Source organism: Ornithorhynchus anatinus, chromosome 3, assembly GCF_004115215.2.
Source record: "Ornithorhynchus anatinus isolate Pmale09 chromosome 3, mOrnAna1.pri.v4, whole genome shotgun sequence".
Taxonomy (NCBI): Eukaryota; Metazoa; Chordata; class Mammalia; order Monotremata; family Ornithorhynchidae; genus Ornithorhynchus; species Ornithorhynchus anatinus.
In genome coordinates this window covers 64,683,659-64,698,514 of record NC_041730.1, presented here as the reverse complement: position 1 = coordinate 64,698,514, position 14,856 = coordinate 64,683,659, and the positions used below count along the sequence as shown (strand labels likewise).

The 14,856-nt window shown below is 40.1% G+C and overlaps 1 protein-coding gene across 2 annotated transcripts in view; it reads left to right on the top strand.

Annotated features, from left to right (window-relative positions):
* Window positions 1–14,856, top strand: part of DYM (dymeclin) — a 519,684-nt gene that overhangs the window by 359,864 nt on the left and 144,964 nt on the right. For both annotated transcript variants that reach the window (XM_029060947.1, XM_039911491.1), the window contains one exon: window positions 11,433–11,535. In XM_029060947.1, the coding sequence (XP_028916780.1) occupies window positions 11,433–11,535 (103 nt within the window). The remainder of the gene's footprint in view (window positions 1–11,432; window positions 11,536–14,856) is intronic.

The window sequence follows — 14,856 nt, the reverse complement described above, 5'->3', positions numbered from 1 at the left end:
GCCACCTTTCATGCTTTATGTAATTTTTCATGGATCATTGTGATAATAAATTTGTTACCCATCGTGATCATTTTTCAGTTGTTATCCTTTCATTCAGTCGTATTTATTGAGCACTTACTGTGTGTAGACCACTGTGTTAAGCACTCGGGAAAGTACAATATAACACCATCTAGCCTGACACACGTTTTTAGTTTCTTTAAAAATTTAGATTTTTACAAAAGTGAAATGGAAATGCTTTTATTTTCAACTTCTTACAGTTACCTATGTGCAAGATCATTTGTTGAAGGGAGAGATTGGGGTGAAAAGGAAAACAAGAAAAGCAGCATGGCCTAGTGGATAGAGCATGGGCCTGGAAGTCAGAAGGACCTGTGTTCTAATCCAGGCTCTTCCATTTGTGTGCCTTGTGACCTCGGGCAAATCATTTCATTTCTCTGTGCCTCAATTACCTCATCTGTAAAATGGGGATTAAGATTCTAAGTCTTATGTAGGACAGGAACCATGTCCAACCTGATTAACTTGTATGTACCCCAGCGGTTAGTACAGTGCCCGACAGATAGTAAGCGCTCAATAAAAACCATAAAAAAACAAGAGAAAAGATAGAATGTGCACTGTTACTTTTAGCCATGTAATACGGCATGTGCTTTAAGAATGCCTGCCTACAAAGTTCCAGAATTTGAATTTGGAGGTCTTTAATCTTCATAGATTTTAGCCAGGAGCCCTTAGGGGCAGCCTCTTAGGGTATTTTTACTAGGTACACTCCCTATAAGATGAGGGAGGAAGAGAGATGTTGTATTGGGCTGGAAAGAAGGCAGGGAAAAAGGAAGAAGCATGTGGAACTTAACTAACATTGGACCTATTTGAAACTCTCTATATAGTCAATACTTTTTTCCAGATACTCATTATCCAGTTGAAGAATTAGGCAAGCCCCTTATTTCTTCTTCCTTTTTGGCCATTTAACCATTTGTTAGCATCACCAGAGAAGCAGTGTACCCTAGTGGATAGAGCATGGGCCTGGGAGTTAGAAGGACCTGGGTTCTCATCCCAACTCTGCAACTTGTCTGCTGTGTGACTAGGCAGATCACTTCACTTCTCTGGGCCTTAGCTCCCTCATCTGGAAAATGGAGATTGAGACTGTGAGCCCCATGTGGGACAGGGACTGTGTCTACCTGATTGACTGTAGAGAAGCAGCATGGCTCAGTGGAAAGAGCACGGGCTTGGGAGTCAGAGGTCATGGGTTTGAATCCCAACTCTGCCACCTCTCAGCTGTGTGACTGTGGGCAAATCACTTAACTTCTCTGTACCTCAGTGACCTCATCTGTAAAATGGGGATTAAGACTGTGAGCCTCATGTGGGACAACCTGATCACCCTGTACCTACCCCAGCGCTTAGAACAGTGCCCTGCATATAGTAAGCGCTTAACAACTACCAACATTATTATTAGTAGTACGGTGCCTAGCACATAGTGAGCACTCAAATACCACAATTGCTATTATTACTAGAGTAGGGGACAAGGACCATAAAAGAAGAATTAATTTGAATTCATCATTTAACAGTTTTGGTTAATGATTTTGGGGAGGGAGGAGCTACAACTAGCTATAATAACATATTTACTGTATCTCTGTGTTTCATGTTATCTCTTCTCGTCATTGATGTAGATAATTGAGGGTTCTGAAGATAGGATTGGAGCCAAAGTCTTTAGAGATCTGACTATCTAGAGTTAAATACCCCAAACAGCCAATTTAACTCAATCAATCAGTAGTATTTTTTTGAAATGATTGCCCTTCATCTCCAAAAAATGAACCTATTAACCTCCTTTCCACCATTAAGTAAACTTTGGAAAAATAGTGATAAAACTAATAATGCTCCAATTTAAAATTTTAAAAAATCATGACCTTTTTTGGTATATAGGATTCCTTGAATCTATTATCAGGTTATTCCTTGAATCTAGTATTAGGTTATTTTTAATAGAGCAGTTAGTTTTGTTGAGGCTCTTTCAAGCCATTCCCATTTTAATGAGAAGATGGTTCTCGTGCCATTGAAACCACAAATAGTATGTACTGAACTATCTTCAATGAAGAAATGAAGTTTATCTTTCTTGGTGGTTCCTTTGGTTATGTTCTATTATTTCATTAAACTACAAAATAAAAATACAAGTACATTTTAGTACATCACATTCTTTGCAGGTTGGACCCATGAACTGACAGCCAACAAGTAGAACAGAGTAATTTAGCTTTAACTCTCTTAAACAGGCAGTGTTCTCTAAATTGTAAGCTCCTTGTGGGCAAGGAACTTCTCTACCAACACTGTTTTATTGTACTCTCCCAAATGCTTAGTACAGTGCTCTGCACATGGTAAGTGCTCAAGTAATGATGATGATATATTATACTCTCCCAAGTGCTTAGTACAGTGGTCTGCACACGGTAAGTGCTCAGTAAATAAGATTGATTGATTGTTCAACTTGGGATATTTCAGGTTATAGCAAATGGCACTCACAACTTTTCTAAATTTAAACCAATTCAGCTTTGCAGCGCGTTGATTTTGGTGTTACGGAACTATCCACTTTATGGCACTAGCTTCAGAGGGAGGGGAGAGCATATGGAAGCCCTGGGAAAATAGGGTAACAATTTTAGAAGTGATGGAAGGAGAAAGGGAACAAATGCTTAAAAGCCTGGGAGTGGCGGTGGAACAGAAGAAGCCAGGGCACGGAAAGGAAGGGAGACTGCACCAGGGGGAGTCAGCACATTCATTTTATTTCTGATAAAGTAAAGGTCTACCCTACCATGGAGCCCAACTTACTCAATATAAATACGATCCATCAGTAGAATTTATTGAGTGCTTACTGTGTGCAGAGTCCTGTATTAAATGCCTGGGAGAGTATACCCAAAAGTTGGGGTAGACACAATCCCTGCCCTAAAGGAGCTTACAGTCTATAGAAGGAGCTTACAGTCTAGAGGACATCACTAGGGCTATATTACTCATCTATAATTGAGTATACAGTTTTGGGTAATTTTGGAAAATGTAAGTGATTCAACCTTGGTTCCCCCATTTACAGCATTGTTCCATTGATAAAATTAGTTCTGATTTACAATGCTTTGACTTGCTAGCTTTGGGGACCAGTTGGCATTAAGTCCCCAAGGGCTTCCAGAAAATTTGCAGAATATAGCATTATATAGTAGGTACCTACATAGCAACAAGTATCCCAAGTCACTATTCGATACATCGAAATGAATAGGGGGTGGAATTAATCCAATAACCAGACTTCAAACACCTTATCAGTTAATAAACAATGACAAAGAAGTCCAATTTAAAAGTTATTATTAGTAACTTACTGCTTGGTTTTATGAAACCATTCTGAAAGAGTGTGTGTGTGTGTGTAGATGCTGATGTGTTGTGACTGGAGATAGAACCTTTGTAATTTAGGAGGGTGCCACAGTGAAAACGTATTTGTATTCCACTGCTGACAGTCAGGCTTTATCCATGGCTGAGCGTGAGGCTGAAAAGAGTAATGTGTGGCCTGTCTCTTCCATAACGACACAAAGAGTGGCCTTTACTGGGAATTGCAGTTGTTTTTCATAGCATCTGGCACTGTTTTCAGTTCTGCCTCTTGGTGAAGTGTCTTCTGTTTGAGAGCCATCCCCTTTCTAATGGCCGCAGGCCAGATTTGTCTGCCGGCCGCCTGCCTCCCAGCAGGCTGGAGTTGTGCTGTCCTGCTCGAGGCTAGGCTTCACTGTATCTCTGAATTATTTCTTCTGTCCTCCGTGTTCTCCGGTCTTCAGCTCACTTGTCTGAAGCCAATTCGCAATACACATTTCTTCAGTTCGGGCGGACTGACTGTATTCCAGGACCCTGTGGTTTATGATTCTTTCTGGCCTTTTCAGTATGGGACATAGATGGTTGATAGGACTGTTGATCACATCCCTGCCTTTTCAGACACATTCGCTCGGTGGATAGCCTCACTCCAGTAGCTGCATTTTAAAATGTGAGCTGATCAGTTTTCCAAATACTGACCATGGTGACTGGCTAGAGATTGAGGGCCTTTTTAGTCCTATTAATTTAAAAGATACAGGGAAAATGAGTGATGAATTTTTTCAAGTCTTACTTTGGCAGCATTTCTCATCTCTTCCCTTTCCCTCATTCTATTTCTCTTTTTCTTCAGGGGGTATTAATAATAATAATATTGACGGTATTTGTTAAGCATTTACTATGTGCCAGGTACTGTACTAAGCGCTGGGGTGGGTACAAGTAAATCAGGTTGGACATAGTCCCTGTCCCATGTGGGGTTCATAGTCTCAATCCCCATTTTACAGATGAGGTAACTGAAAACCAGAGAAGTGAAGTGACTTGCTCAAGGACACATACCAGACAAGTGGCAGAGCTACAGATTAGAACCCATGACCATCTGACTGCCAGGCCTGTGCTTTTATCAACTATGTCATGCTGCAGAGCTTATTAAGTGGCAGGCACTTTACTAAATGCTGGGGTAGAAACAAATTAATCAGATTGGGGACATAGGGCTTTCCCTTTCCCACATAGGGCTCACAAACCTAATCCCCATTTTACAGGTGAGGTACCTAAAGCCCAGAAACTTGCCCAGGGTCACACAGCAGACAAGTGATGGTTAGGACCCAGGTCCCTCTGACCCCCAGGCCTGTGCTGTATCCACCAGGCCTTGCCGCTTCTTTTACTTAGTTCTCCAACCAGGGCGATACAGGAGGAGGAGAAAGAGGTAGACCAGGAGCTGGGGAGGTGATGGGGAAGGTGAAGCAGGCCCTCATATTGGCCCCCCAAACCCCTGGGTCAAGTGACTACTTCCACAGCCCCGGGGCAGCTCTTCTTCCTAGGTTGAACCCCAGCCTATGCGACAGCTACCCCCACTGTAATAATAATTGTGGTATTTGTTAAGTGTTTACTATGTGCCCGGCACTGTACTAACGCTAGATCACTCCCGCCCAGAGTAGGCTTCTTGCTGAGAAGCAGCATTGTCGTAGGGCCAGAAGCCCCTGGCCACCCCCTTCACCCAGCACAGACCATTCCCGTCCCCCGTGAGGTTTCTCTTTCAGCTGCCTGACTTCCTGGCCCGTGGACATTGCTACTTCTGGACTGGAGCCCCTTTACTCATGGAGGAGACCTTGGGGCTTAGCGACCTAGAGCTAGGGGAAGGCGGAATTCCTCTCCCACAGAACACACATGTGAAGCCGTGATGTCATGACTTCACCATCCCGAGACCCACACCCACCCAGCTCCACCCAGCTCTGCCATCACTGTCCGGAAATTTGCCACTTGCAAGAAAATCTTTCTAATGTATTCAGTTTGTACCGATTATTTTATTGCACCTACAACGTATTTCTACCGTTTATTTCATGAAAATGTAGAGATAGAATACGTTTGTTTTGAAATATTATATAAAACTTGGCAGGTAGACGTTGAACGTAGACATGAGTGAGTACCAATTCCATGCACCTTTACCCCTTTCATTTTCCGGTAGAGTCCTAAATAAGCCTAGATTTTAAAGTGTAGTCTGAAAGGGCGATCCCATGGCTTAGTGGGTAGAATCTGATTTTGGGAGTCAGAAGGACCTGGGTTTTAATCCCAGCTACAACACGTCTGCTTTGCGACTTGGGGCAATTCACTTCACTTCTCTGGGCCTCAATTACCTCATCTGTAAAATGGAGAGTAAGACTGTGAGCCCCATGTGGGACAGGAACTGTGTCCAATTTGTATCTAACAGGTGTCTCACCTGTATTTAACTTGTATCTACCCCAGTGCTTAGAACAATGCTTGTGACATAATAAGCACTTAGCAAGTACCATAATAATAATATTTATTATTATTATTGTTATTATTCATGGAATGTTGGGACCCTACCCACACTCAGAATTTTTAAAATGTTAACCTACAACAGCCCCAAACATTTTCAAGTGGCCCCTTTGAATTTCTGGGGGTGCCTACAGATCCAGGCTGATCTTTTTTTCTGTTTTTTTGTTTGGTTTTGTTTTTAATGCTATTTATTGTATTTGTTAAGTGCATATCATGTGCCAGGCACTGTACTAAGCACTGGTGTAGGTAAAAGCTAATCCAGTTGGACACAATCCATTTCCCACTTAGGGCTCACAGTCATAATCCCCATTTTAAAGATGAGGTAACTGAGACACAGAGAGGTTAAGTGAATTGCCCATGGTCAACGATTAATGTCAATGCCCAAGGTTATGGAACGACTACCCTCCTGAAAGAGACTACGAGCTCTAACATGCTCTGCTCCCTCCACAACCCTTAATACAATCATGGTAAATGCAGATAATAAAAATAATAATGCTGGTATTTGTTAAAGCACTTACTGTGTGCCAAGCACTGTTCTAAGCACTGGGATAGATACAAGGTTGTCCCATGTGGAGCTCACGGTCTTAACCCCCATTTTACAGGTGAGGTAACTGAGGCAAAGAGAAGATAAGTGACTTGCCCAAAGTCAGCCAGGATTAGGACCCACGACCTCTGACTCCCAAGCCCGTGCTTTGTCCCCCTACAATCTTCCAACACCCTTCCTACAGACCTGACAGCTTCAGAAGCTACTTCTGCCTGAGGCCTGTCATCATGTCAAGAACTAGAAATACCATTGATTGATTGAGGATGTAGATGGATTATGAGTGTTGGAAGATGGTGATGCAATGAGTACAGAGTAAAAGGATTCTCTCTTGCAAATTCCATTCAGTATCTTACACTGCCTAGTGATCTTTGATAAGGCTTGTTATAATACTAAAACCTCACTCATTTTCAGTTCATGAAAATGTCAACTCTAGAAGCTGTGGGGAATATGGTAGTTATAACCTCCTTCCATAGTCTGCTCTTGTCTTATGCTGTCGAGTAGTTTCTGACCCATGGATGCATCTCTCCCTGAGCGTCTCACCTCCATTTGCAGTAGTTCTGGTAGTATAGCCATAGAGTGTTCTTGGGAAAAATAGGGAAGTGGTTTACCATTGCCTTCTTTGGGGTGGTAAACTTGAGTCTCTGCCCTCGACTCTCTCCCATGCCGCTGCTGTCCGGCACAGGTGAGTTTTGACTTGTAGCAGATTGCCTTCCGCTCACTAGCCACTGCCCAGGCTTGAATGGAATGGGTATGCCTCTGCTTGACCCTTCTTCCTGTAGCTGAGATTGGTAGAGTATTGGAAACTCTCCAGGTGAGAAAATTCTCCAGATGTGATCCTGAGAGAGGAGGAAACTTCCATAATAGATACGCTGTAATGAAACTTTTCAGAGAGCTGTATGATCAGGATTGAGTTGAGACAGTGAAGTTCTCTGATATTCTCTAAAGGCATTTATTTCCTCTGTGCCTTGGTAGGTCTGTTTACCAACTCTCGTGAATGTACTTTTACGTGCGTTTAGTAGAGGGCACACAGTGAGCATTTAGTAAATATTATTGATTAATTCACTAGCATTGGGAAAATACAGATAATATTTACCTCATGGGGGTACTTAGGATTAGTAAAATCTACATTTGTGAATCGCTTTGAGTTATATGGATGATTGGTGCTGAAAGACTTCAAGAGTGTTATAAGAATTTCCATTATAATGTTTGTCATTCAGTCATAATTCACCAAAAATCTAATTTGGGGCTCATAATTTTTAAGTTAGATCCCAGTAACAAATGTATTTTTTAAGGTAAAGTTGGAGAAAAATACTTTTTCTGTTGTTTAGTATGAATGGAAAAGATACTCTTCCAGGCATAAAAATATCTATGACTTTTGTTTTCTTTAAAAGAAAGAAAAAAGAGCCCTAACTTGGAAATACTGAGTTTGTCAAATAAATTCTCATTAAGAGGTTGCACCGTGACTTTCTGAGAAATATTTGAATTTAAAACATTAAAATGAAAGTCACAAATATTTTAATAGTCTGAAAATCAACCACAATGAGCAATACAGAATTAAAGTATGTTGCCTAATGATTAAAATTCTTTTGTAGTTCCCAGAGCAATAAATATTCAGGAAGAACATCGATATGACCCAGACATTTGGAAATAAATGTTAAAAAAAAAACAGATGAGACATAGTTCAACTTTTCTTTTCACTTTTGGAATTGAACATCAGAATGAATGTACTCTTTAATGAGTTATCTAGAGAAGAACTTTTTAATGAGTTATCTAGAGAGAATCCCAAATCAGAACAATTCTTTTCTGGCTTTTTTATTAAAATAAGTCTATTTAGTGAAACAATAACATTTCATTTAGTGGTGCTTGCTGTCATTTTTAAACACACCATAGGAAAATCAAAGTGATACTACTTCTCAAAATGTTAATTCATTACAAGTTAAGTCCCTTATTGCCAGATTAGTCAATACTAGCAATGTGGAATTAGAAGAGCCTGAATCTAATAAAACCACAAGAAATTCTCAAATCTCATATTGGCTAATTGTTTAGATTTTCATCCGCTCTGCAAACTTTTACCTGAGTGGTTAACAGGGAGCTGTTGAAATGTGAATGAAGTATAAATAGACACAGGATGACACAAAAAAAAACCCTGAATAATTAGCTACTAAATAAATGAGAGAGGATTGTCTTTAGTTTATGCAAAGTATAAATGGATAATAATAATAATAATAATTGTGGTAAATTTTAAAGCGCTTGCTGTGTGCTAATCCCTGGGGTGATTATTCATTCAATCATATGTATTGAGCACCTATTATGTGCAGAGCACTGTACTAAGCGCTTATAAAATACAGGTTGGGCACACTTCTTGTCCCACATGGGACTCTAGACCAAATGGAAGGGAGAACAGGTCTTAAATCCCCATTTAACAGATGAGGAAATGGAGCCTTAGAGAAGTTAAGTGATTTGCCTAAGGTCACTCAGCAGGCAAGTGGCAAAACGGGCCTTAAAACCCAGGTCCTTAGGCTCCCAGGCCAGTGCTCTTTCCATACCAGTGTGGCCTGTTAGAATCAATCAGCTGTAATTATTGACCACTTACTATATACAGAGCACTGTACTAAGCACTTGGGAGAGTACAGCAGAATTAGCAGACATGTTCCCTGCTCATAACAACCTTACAGTCTGAATTGCAGACTAGATGAAACTTTAACATTGTTTTTTCAGGTTGCTTTGTGATTATATTTATAGTCCAAATTTTACCCTTTATCCAATCTGATTTTTTTTGCACATGGCCCAAGTACCAAGCAGTGCCACCTTAGAGGGCAAATATAGACTGAAAACAAGTCAGAGAATATTCAAAGCACATATGACTTTATATATACGAATTGTACCATTGTCATCTCCATTGAGAAATGAAGGTACTTAGAGTGATCACTAGTCATGAAAGTCATTAGTCATTAAAGATGAATTAATTCCCAATAGCCCTTTCCACATCCTTTCTTTCACAGTTGCTCTTTGTGGAACCAGGGCACTCCCTACTTTGCATCTTTCTAATACCTTTGTTCTATAAAGTTCACCCATATCTGCTTGGGGGATCAATCACCACCATTAACAGCATTATTTTTTAATGACATTTGTGAAGCACACACTACTAGTCAGGCACTGTAATAATAATTACGGTATTTAAGTGCTTACTATGTGCCGAGCACCATTCTAAGCGCTGGGGTAGATACAAGTTATCAGGTTGTCCCACATGGGGCTCACAGTCTTAATCCCCATTTTCCAGATGAGGTAAGTGAGGTACAGAGAAATGAAGTGACTTGCCTAAGGTCACCCAGCAGGCAGGTGGCGGAGGCGGGATTGGAACCCATGTCCTCTGACTCCCAATTCCATACTGTACTAAGTGCTGTGGTAGATATAAGGTTGGACACAGTCCATGTTCCTCATGGGGCTCACAGTCTTAATCTCCATTTTACAGGTGAGGTAACTGAAGCACAGAGAAGTTACGTGACTTGCCCAGAGTCACACAGCAGACAAATAGCAGAGCTGGGTTAGCATCTAGGTCCTCTGACTCCCACACCCATACTCTTTCCACTGGGCCATGCTACTTCCCACATTTATTGAGTGCCTGCTGTGTGCAGAGCATGGAAGTATATATTTAGCTGTCCTGACTATTCATGGGAGATGTAATTTATTTATTTATACTAATGTCTGTCTCCCCCTCTACACTATACTAGACTAGACTGTCATTGTGGGCTGGGAATGTACCTCTAAATATATTGTTATATTGTACTTTCCTAAGTGCAGTGTGAAGTGCTTAGTACAGTGCTCTGCACACAGTAAGCGCTCAATAAATACAGTTAACTGATTTACTGACTGTCACCAAACTTCATAGTCCGGGATCTTTGTATACATATAGATAGATAAGTTAGATATAACTAATAATTGATGCAGAGAAAACATCTTAGCAAGACCAGTTCTCACAGCCATATGCATGATTAGATGCTGCTAGTCAGTCGTATTTATTGAGCGCTTACTGTGTGCATGGCACTGTACTAAGCATATGGGAGAGTACAGTCTAAAAATAGACACATTCCCTGCCCACAGTGAGTTTACAATCTGGAGGGGGAGACAGACATCAATATCAATAATTAAATTACAGATAGGTACATAAGTGCTCTGGGGCTGGGATGGGGAATGAATAGAGGGAGCAACACAGAAGGGAATGGGAGAAGAGGAAAGGAGGGGAAGGTGCGGCGGGGCCACTTACTACTGCTTTCTATAAATTTAATTTGATGCCACATTCGCCAGAGAGTCTGACAGCTTCCCAGAGGCCTTCTTGATTTGATACTCACTTTTTTTCTATTGGAGTAGCAGAATTCAGAAGTATAGGAATTCTGACTCAAGGTGTTTTAGAAGTCTAACACTCTGGAAAGACTTAGAGGAAAGCCCAATTGAAACCCATCTCAATGAGTTTTTCATCAGGAAATCTGACTTGATGTGGAGATGTCAACTCAGTAGTCTTTTGTGGATCGCTTGTGGGTAGCTCATACTTTTCTTCCTCCTCTGTGATTTCTTCTTGCCCCTGGATATCATAGTGACCCCTTTTGCATTTGGCAAATTTCTATTAATTTTTTTAAGCATGCTGGTGAAAGCAGCAATTTTTAGGGTAGTTCTTGCTTGGAAGCTGTCATCAAAATGAAGCTCAAAGGGCAAGTTCTAAGTTCAATGAGCACCCCATATTTTGAGGTAAATATGACTTTGAAAACCAATAGCAGAAACAGTAATAAAACATTTTTCTTGTGTGATGTGGGTATCTTTCAAACTGCCAGGCTCCTCAATATCGTGATGCTATTTCTATTTAAATCTACTGATCTTTCACTCCGGATTGAATTTTACAAGTGGTGCAATAAACATGCTCTCGGTATATACATCAAGAAAAAAAAAACAATTCCCAGTTATGTTTTGGGAAAGAAGTCAATGCACTGGAACCATGTAATTATGTCTAGAAGCTAGAAAATTAGAACCTATTTAGTTGTCTTAATAAGTGATCATTTTTTTGTCTCTCGCTTTTCAGCTTATTTTCTTTGCTGTCTAAAAAACATAACAAAGTTCTGGAACAAGCTACACAGTCCTTGAGAGGTTCCACAAGCTCTGATGATGTTCCTTTGCCAGATTATGTGAGTATCTTTCACTTCCTTAGGAAAAAAAAATAAATAAATTCACCTCAAGGCAGTCCTGAAAGTTAAAAGGAAAAAAAAATCTAACCTAGTAGACAGTGGGCTTTCTAGACTGTAAGCTCACTGTGGGCAGGGAATGTGTCTGTTATACTTATATATATTCCCCCAAGCGCTTATTTCAGTGCTCTGCATTCAGTAAGTGCTCATTACGATTGACTGACTGACTGGGTGGGATTGGGGGAGGGAGAGGTGATGGCCCCAGTGGTGAGCAAACGGATGCCAAGCCAGGCTTGTTGCCCAGAGAAGCTGCATGGCCTAGTGGCAAGAGCACGGGCTTGGGAGTCAGAGGTCACAGGTTTTAATCCCCGCTCCATCACTTATCTGCTGTGTGACCTTGGGCAAATCACTTCACTTCCTCTGTGCCTCAGTTACCTCATCTGTAAAATGGGGATCGAAAGTGTGAGCCCTTATGGGACAGGGACTGTGTCCAATGTGTTGTACTGTATCTACTCCAGCACTTAAAACAGTACTTGGCACATAGTAAGTGCTTAACAAATACCATAATTATCGTCATCGTTATTATTATTGTTACTATTATTAAATGGGAGAAATGTATTCGCAGCTGCCGGCAGCCTAAGAGACAGCAGACATGGACTAGGGCCAGGGCAGGGTGGCACGACACCTCTCCAGTCCAGTTCCTGCCGTCCCAGAACACCTGTTCTGGGACATTTTCCTCCCCACAAGCTGACTTCCGGCTGGTTCCGGCTTCCTTCCAACACTGCCTAAAGGGCAGATAGTGTGTCGTAGGCCTCACCTGTTACAAATCTCTTTGTCATAGCACCACTCCCCAAAACAAAGCTGCAACACCAAAACAAAAGAATCTTAGGTATGACATCATGTCTGAAATGGAAGGAGAAAATGAAAATTGCAATCACAAATGGCAAATAGAACCAAGGCTTTTGGAAGATAGAAGCCGACTGTGAGCTGCCTTGAGTTTGCAGGTTTCAAACTACGACACTTCAAAGAACCCACATTTAAATATTCCGAAGGAAAGGGTTTGTAGTCTTTGCAAATAATCTGTGCAATATTTTTTTCAAAGTCCAAAATTGTGGGACGTAATAACTCTCTCCCAAATGCCAAACAAATCTTTATATAGCATCATTACTCTTATGGGATTGTTGAAAATTACGTGCCTTTTTGATCTATTCAAATGCAATCCTATATATTGGTTTGTAAGAGTTTCTGAACCTTTTTGATCTATACAAATGCAATCCTACATTTTGGATTGTAAGAATTTCTGTTTGTTTCAGAAATAATTGGTAGAAATGATTACTCTGAGTTTCCCTATTATGTCAATTACATTATTTTCCGTACTGCATTTATTACCAATCAAAAGATCCCCACTGCTTATTTTTGAATTATTACTATGCAAAAGCCTTTTCAAGATTTACTCCTTCTGAGATCGAGCCTAGAACATAATTGTTCTCATATTGATAGAAAACCCACCAGGATTTACATAGTAAAATGGACAAAAAGTGGATTTTTAAACGTTATCCTCATCAAGATTTATTGAGTGCCTTCTAAGTGCAGAGCAGTGTATTCAACACTGTGTTTTTATTAAAACTCTTTTTTGCTTCTTACCTTCTTTTTTTAGGTTTAGTCTAATTTCTTTTAGGCCATTTCTCTCTTTTTATCCTATTTAAAAATAGCTTCCTCGCTAAACTTACATGTTAATGTTAAATGTACCCTGCCCACCATCATCAGTGGTATTTATTGAGCACTTACTATGTGCAGAGCACTATACTAAGCACTTGGGAGAGTAAAGTACAACAGAATTTGCAGACTTGTTCCCTACCCATAACGAACCTATGCCCAGGATAAGATTTCCACAACCTAGCATTTAGCTGTTTGTTTTGAAACCGAAAATATTGTAAAAATGTATTTTCAAAGCAGAGGAACATTTCTATTTAGTAAAATAATATACCCCAGTATGATTATGGACATTTGAATCTTCAAAGCTTTTCCTCCTGAGTAAATGGGCTGTTTGAGACCCAAGTCCTAAACTGTAGTTTGTTGCGTCTTTTAAGATAAAGGTACTAAAATATTTTGAAAATAATTGCTGTGCAAAAATGTAGCCTGTCATGAGCCCATTGTGAAAACATGAAGAAGATAAGAGAGCAAGAGGGTTGCCAAAGATAAGCGTGCAAATAATGAAGGAAAGAAGTGAAACCACTCAATATGTGAGAGCTGGATCAACAATAAAGTAGCACTCAAGTAAAATACATGAAATGGGAAGTAGGATTACTTAGAAGTGTGAAACAAAAAAAAAGCAAACAAAACCTTACCTCCTTATTATTATTATCATTATTATTAATGGTAATATTAGATGAGAGATGCATAATGAAGAATTACATCGACATTATTATAAACAAAAGTCATGAGATGTTAGGGTAAAAGTCTTAGAGACTACGTAGTGGAAATTGGGTAGAGACGGAATTTAAGATTAGTGTTTTTGAAGCCCAGTCTCAAGCTAAATCTGAAACATGTTTCCCTCCTCTGCCTGCTTTCTTGAGTACTTTGATTACTTCAAGAGAAATTATCCTCATCCTAGTATAGAGATAGGCTATTGAAAAACTGCATTTCTTCCATTTTGGGGACTGACCGCCAAATATATTGCTTCACTGTAAATAAAAGCCTTATTGCCGGAACTAGAAGCCCCGAAACTTATGAAGGAAAACTTAAGGGCTTTCATTAACGGCAACTTTACAGGGGAATTTAGTTGAAATGATGATACAATTTTTGGTAAAAGTCAGAGTCATTTTGCCTGTTTCCTGTGGCTTCTTTTGCATTTCTGGGTCTTATGTTTGTGCTGATGTGAGTCTGTGGGAACAACGCTGTCCGGATATCAGTGGTTGATAAACACAGATAGCTATGTGCGTCTAGACCTGTTATTTTGGTAACATTGTGTCACTCCATTAAGATGTTATGTTTGTGGTTCCAAAGTTTCTCCTTATTACTAAAAACCCAGGAAGCACTGTTTGAGGTTTTCTGTAGTTATGTTGCATATTCTGGATTGTTGAAACTAACACATGCTTTCTACACCTGCAATAAAGTTATTATTAGAAAGATCTGTTCTTTCTGATTACTTTCTAGCAACCTACAAACCCAGCTGGAAAGAGGGAAACTGTATGTTCAGAAGTGACTTCTGTTTGCCTGAGAATGGTTTTGATTGGTATTTGTTTTCTACAGTTTTAATTAATTGAAAAACCATTATGCTCTTACACTTTATGAATAAATACGTCCAACTCTCCTATAACCCAG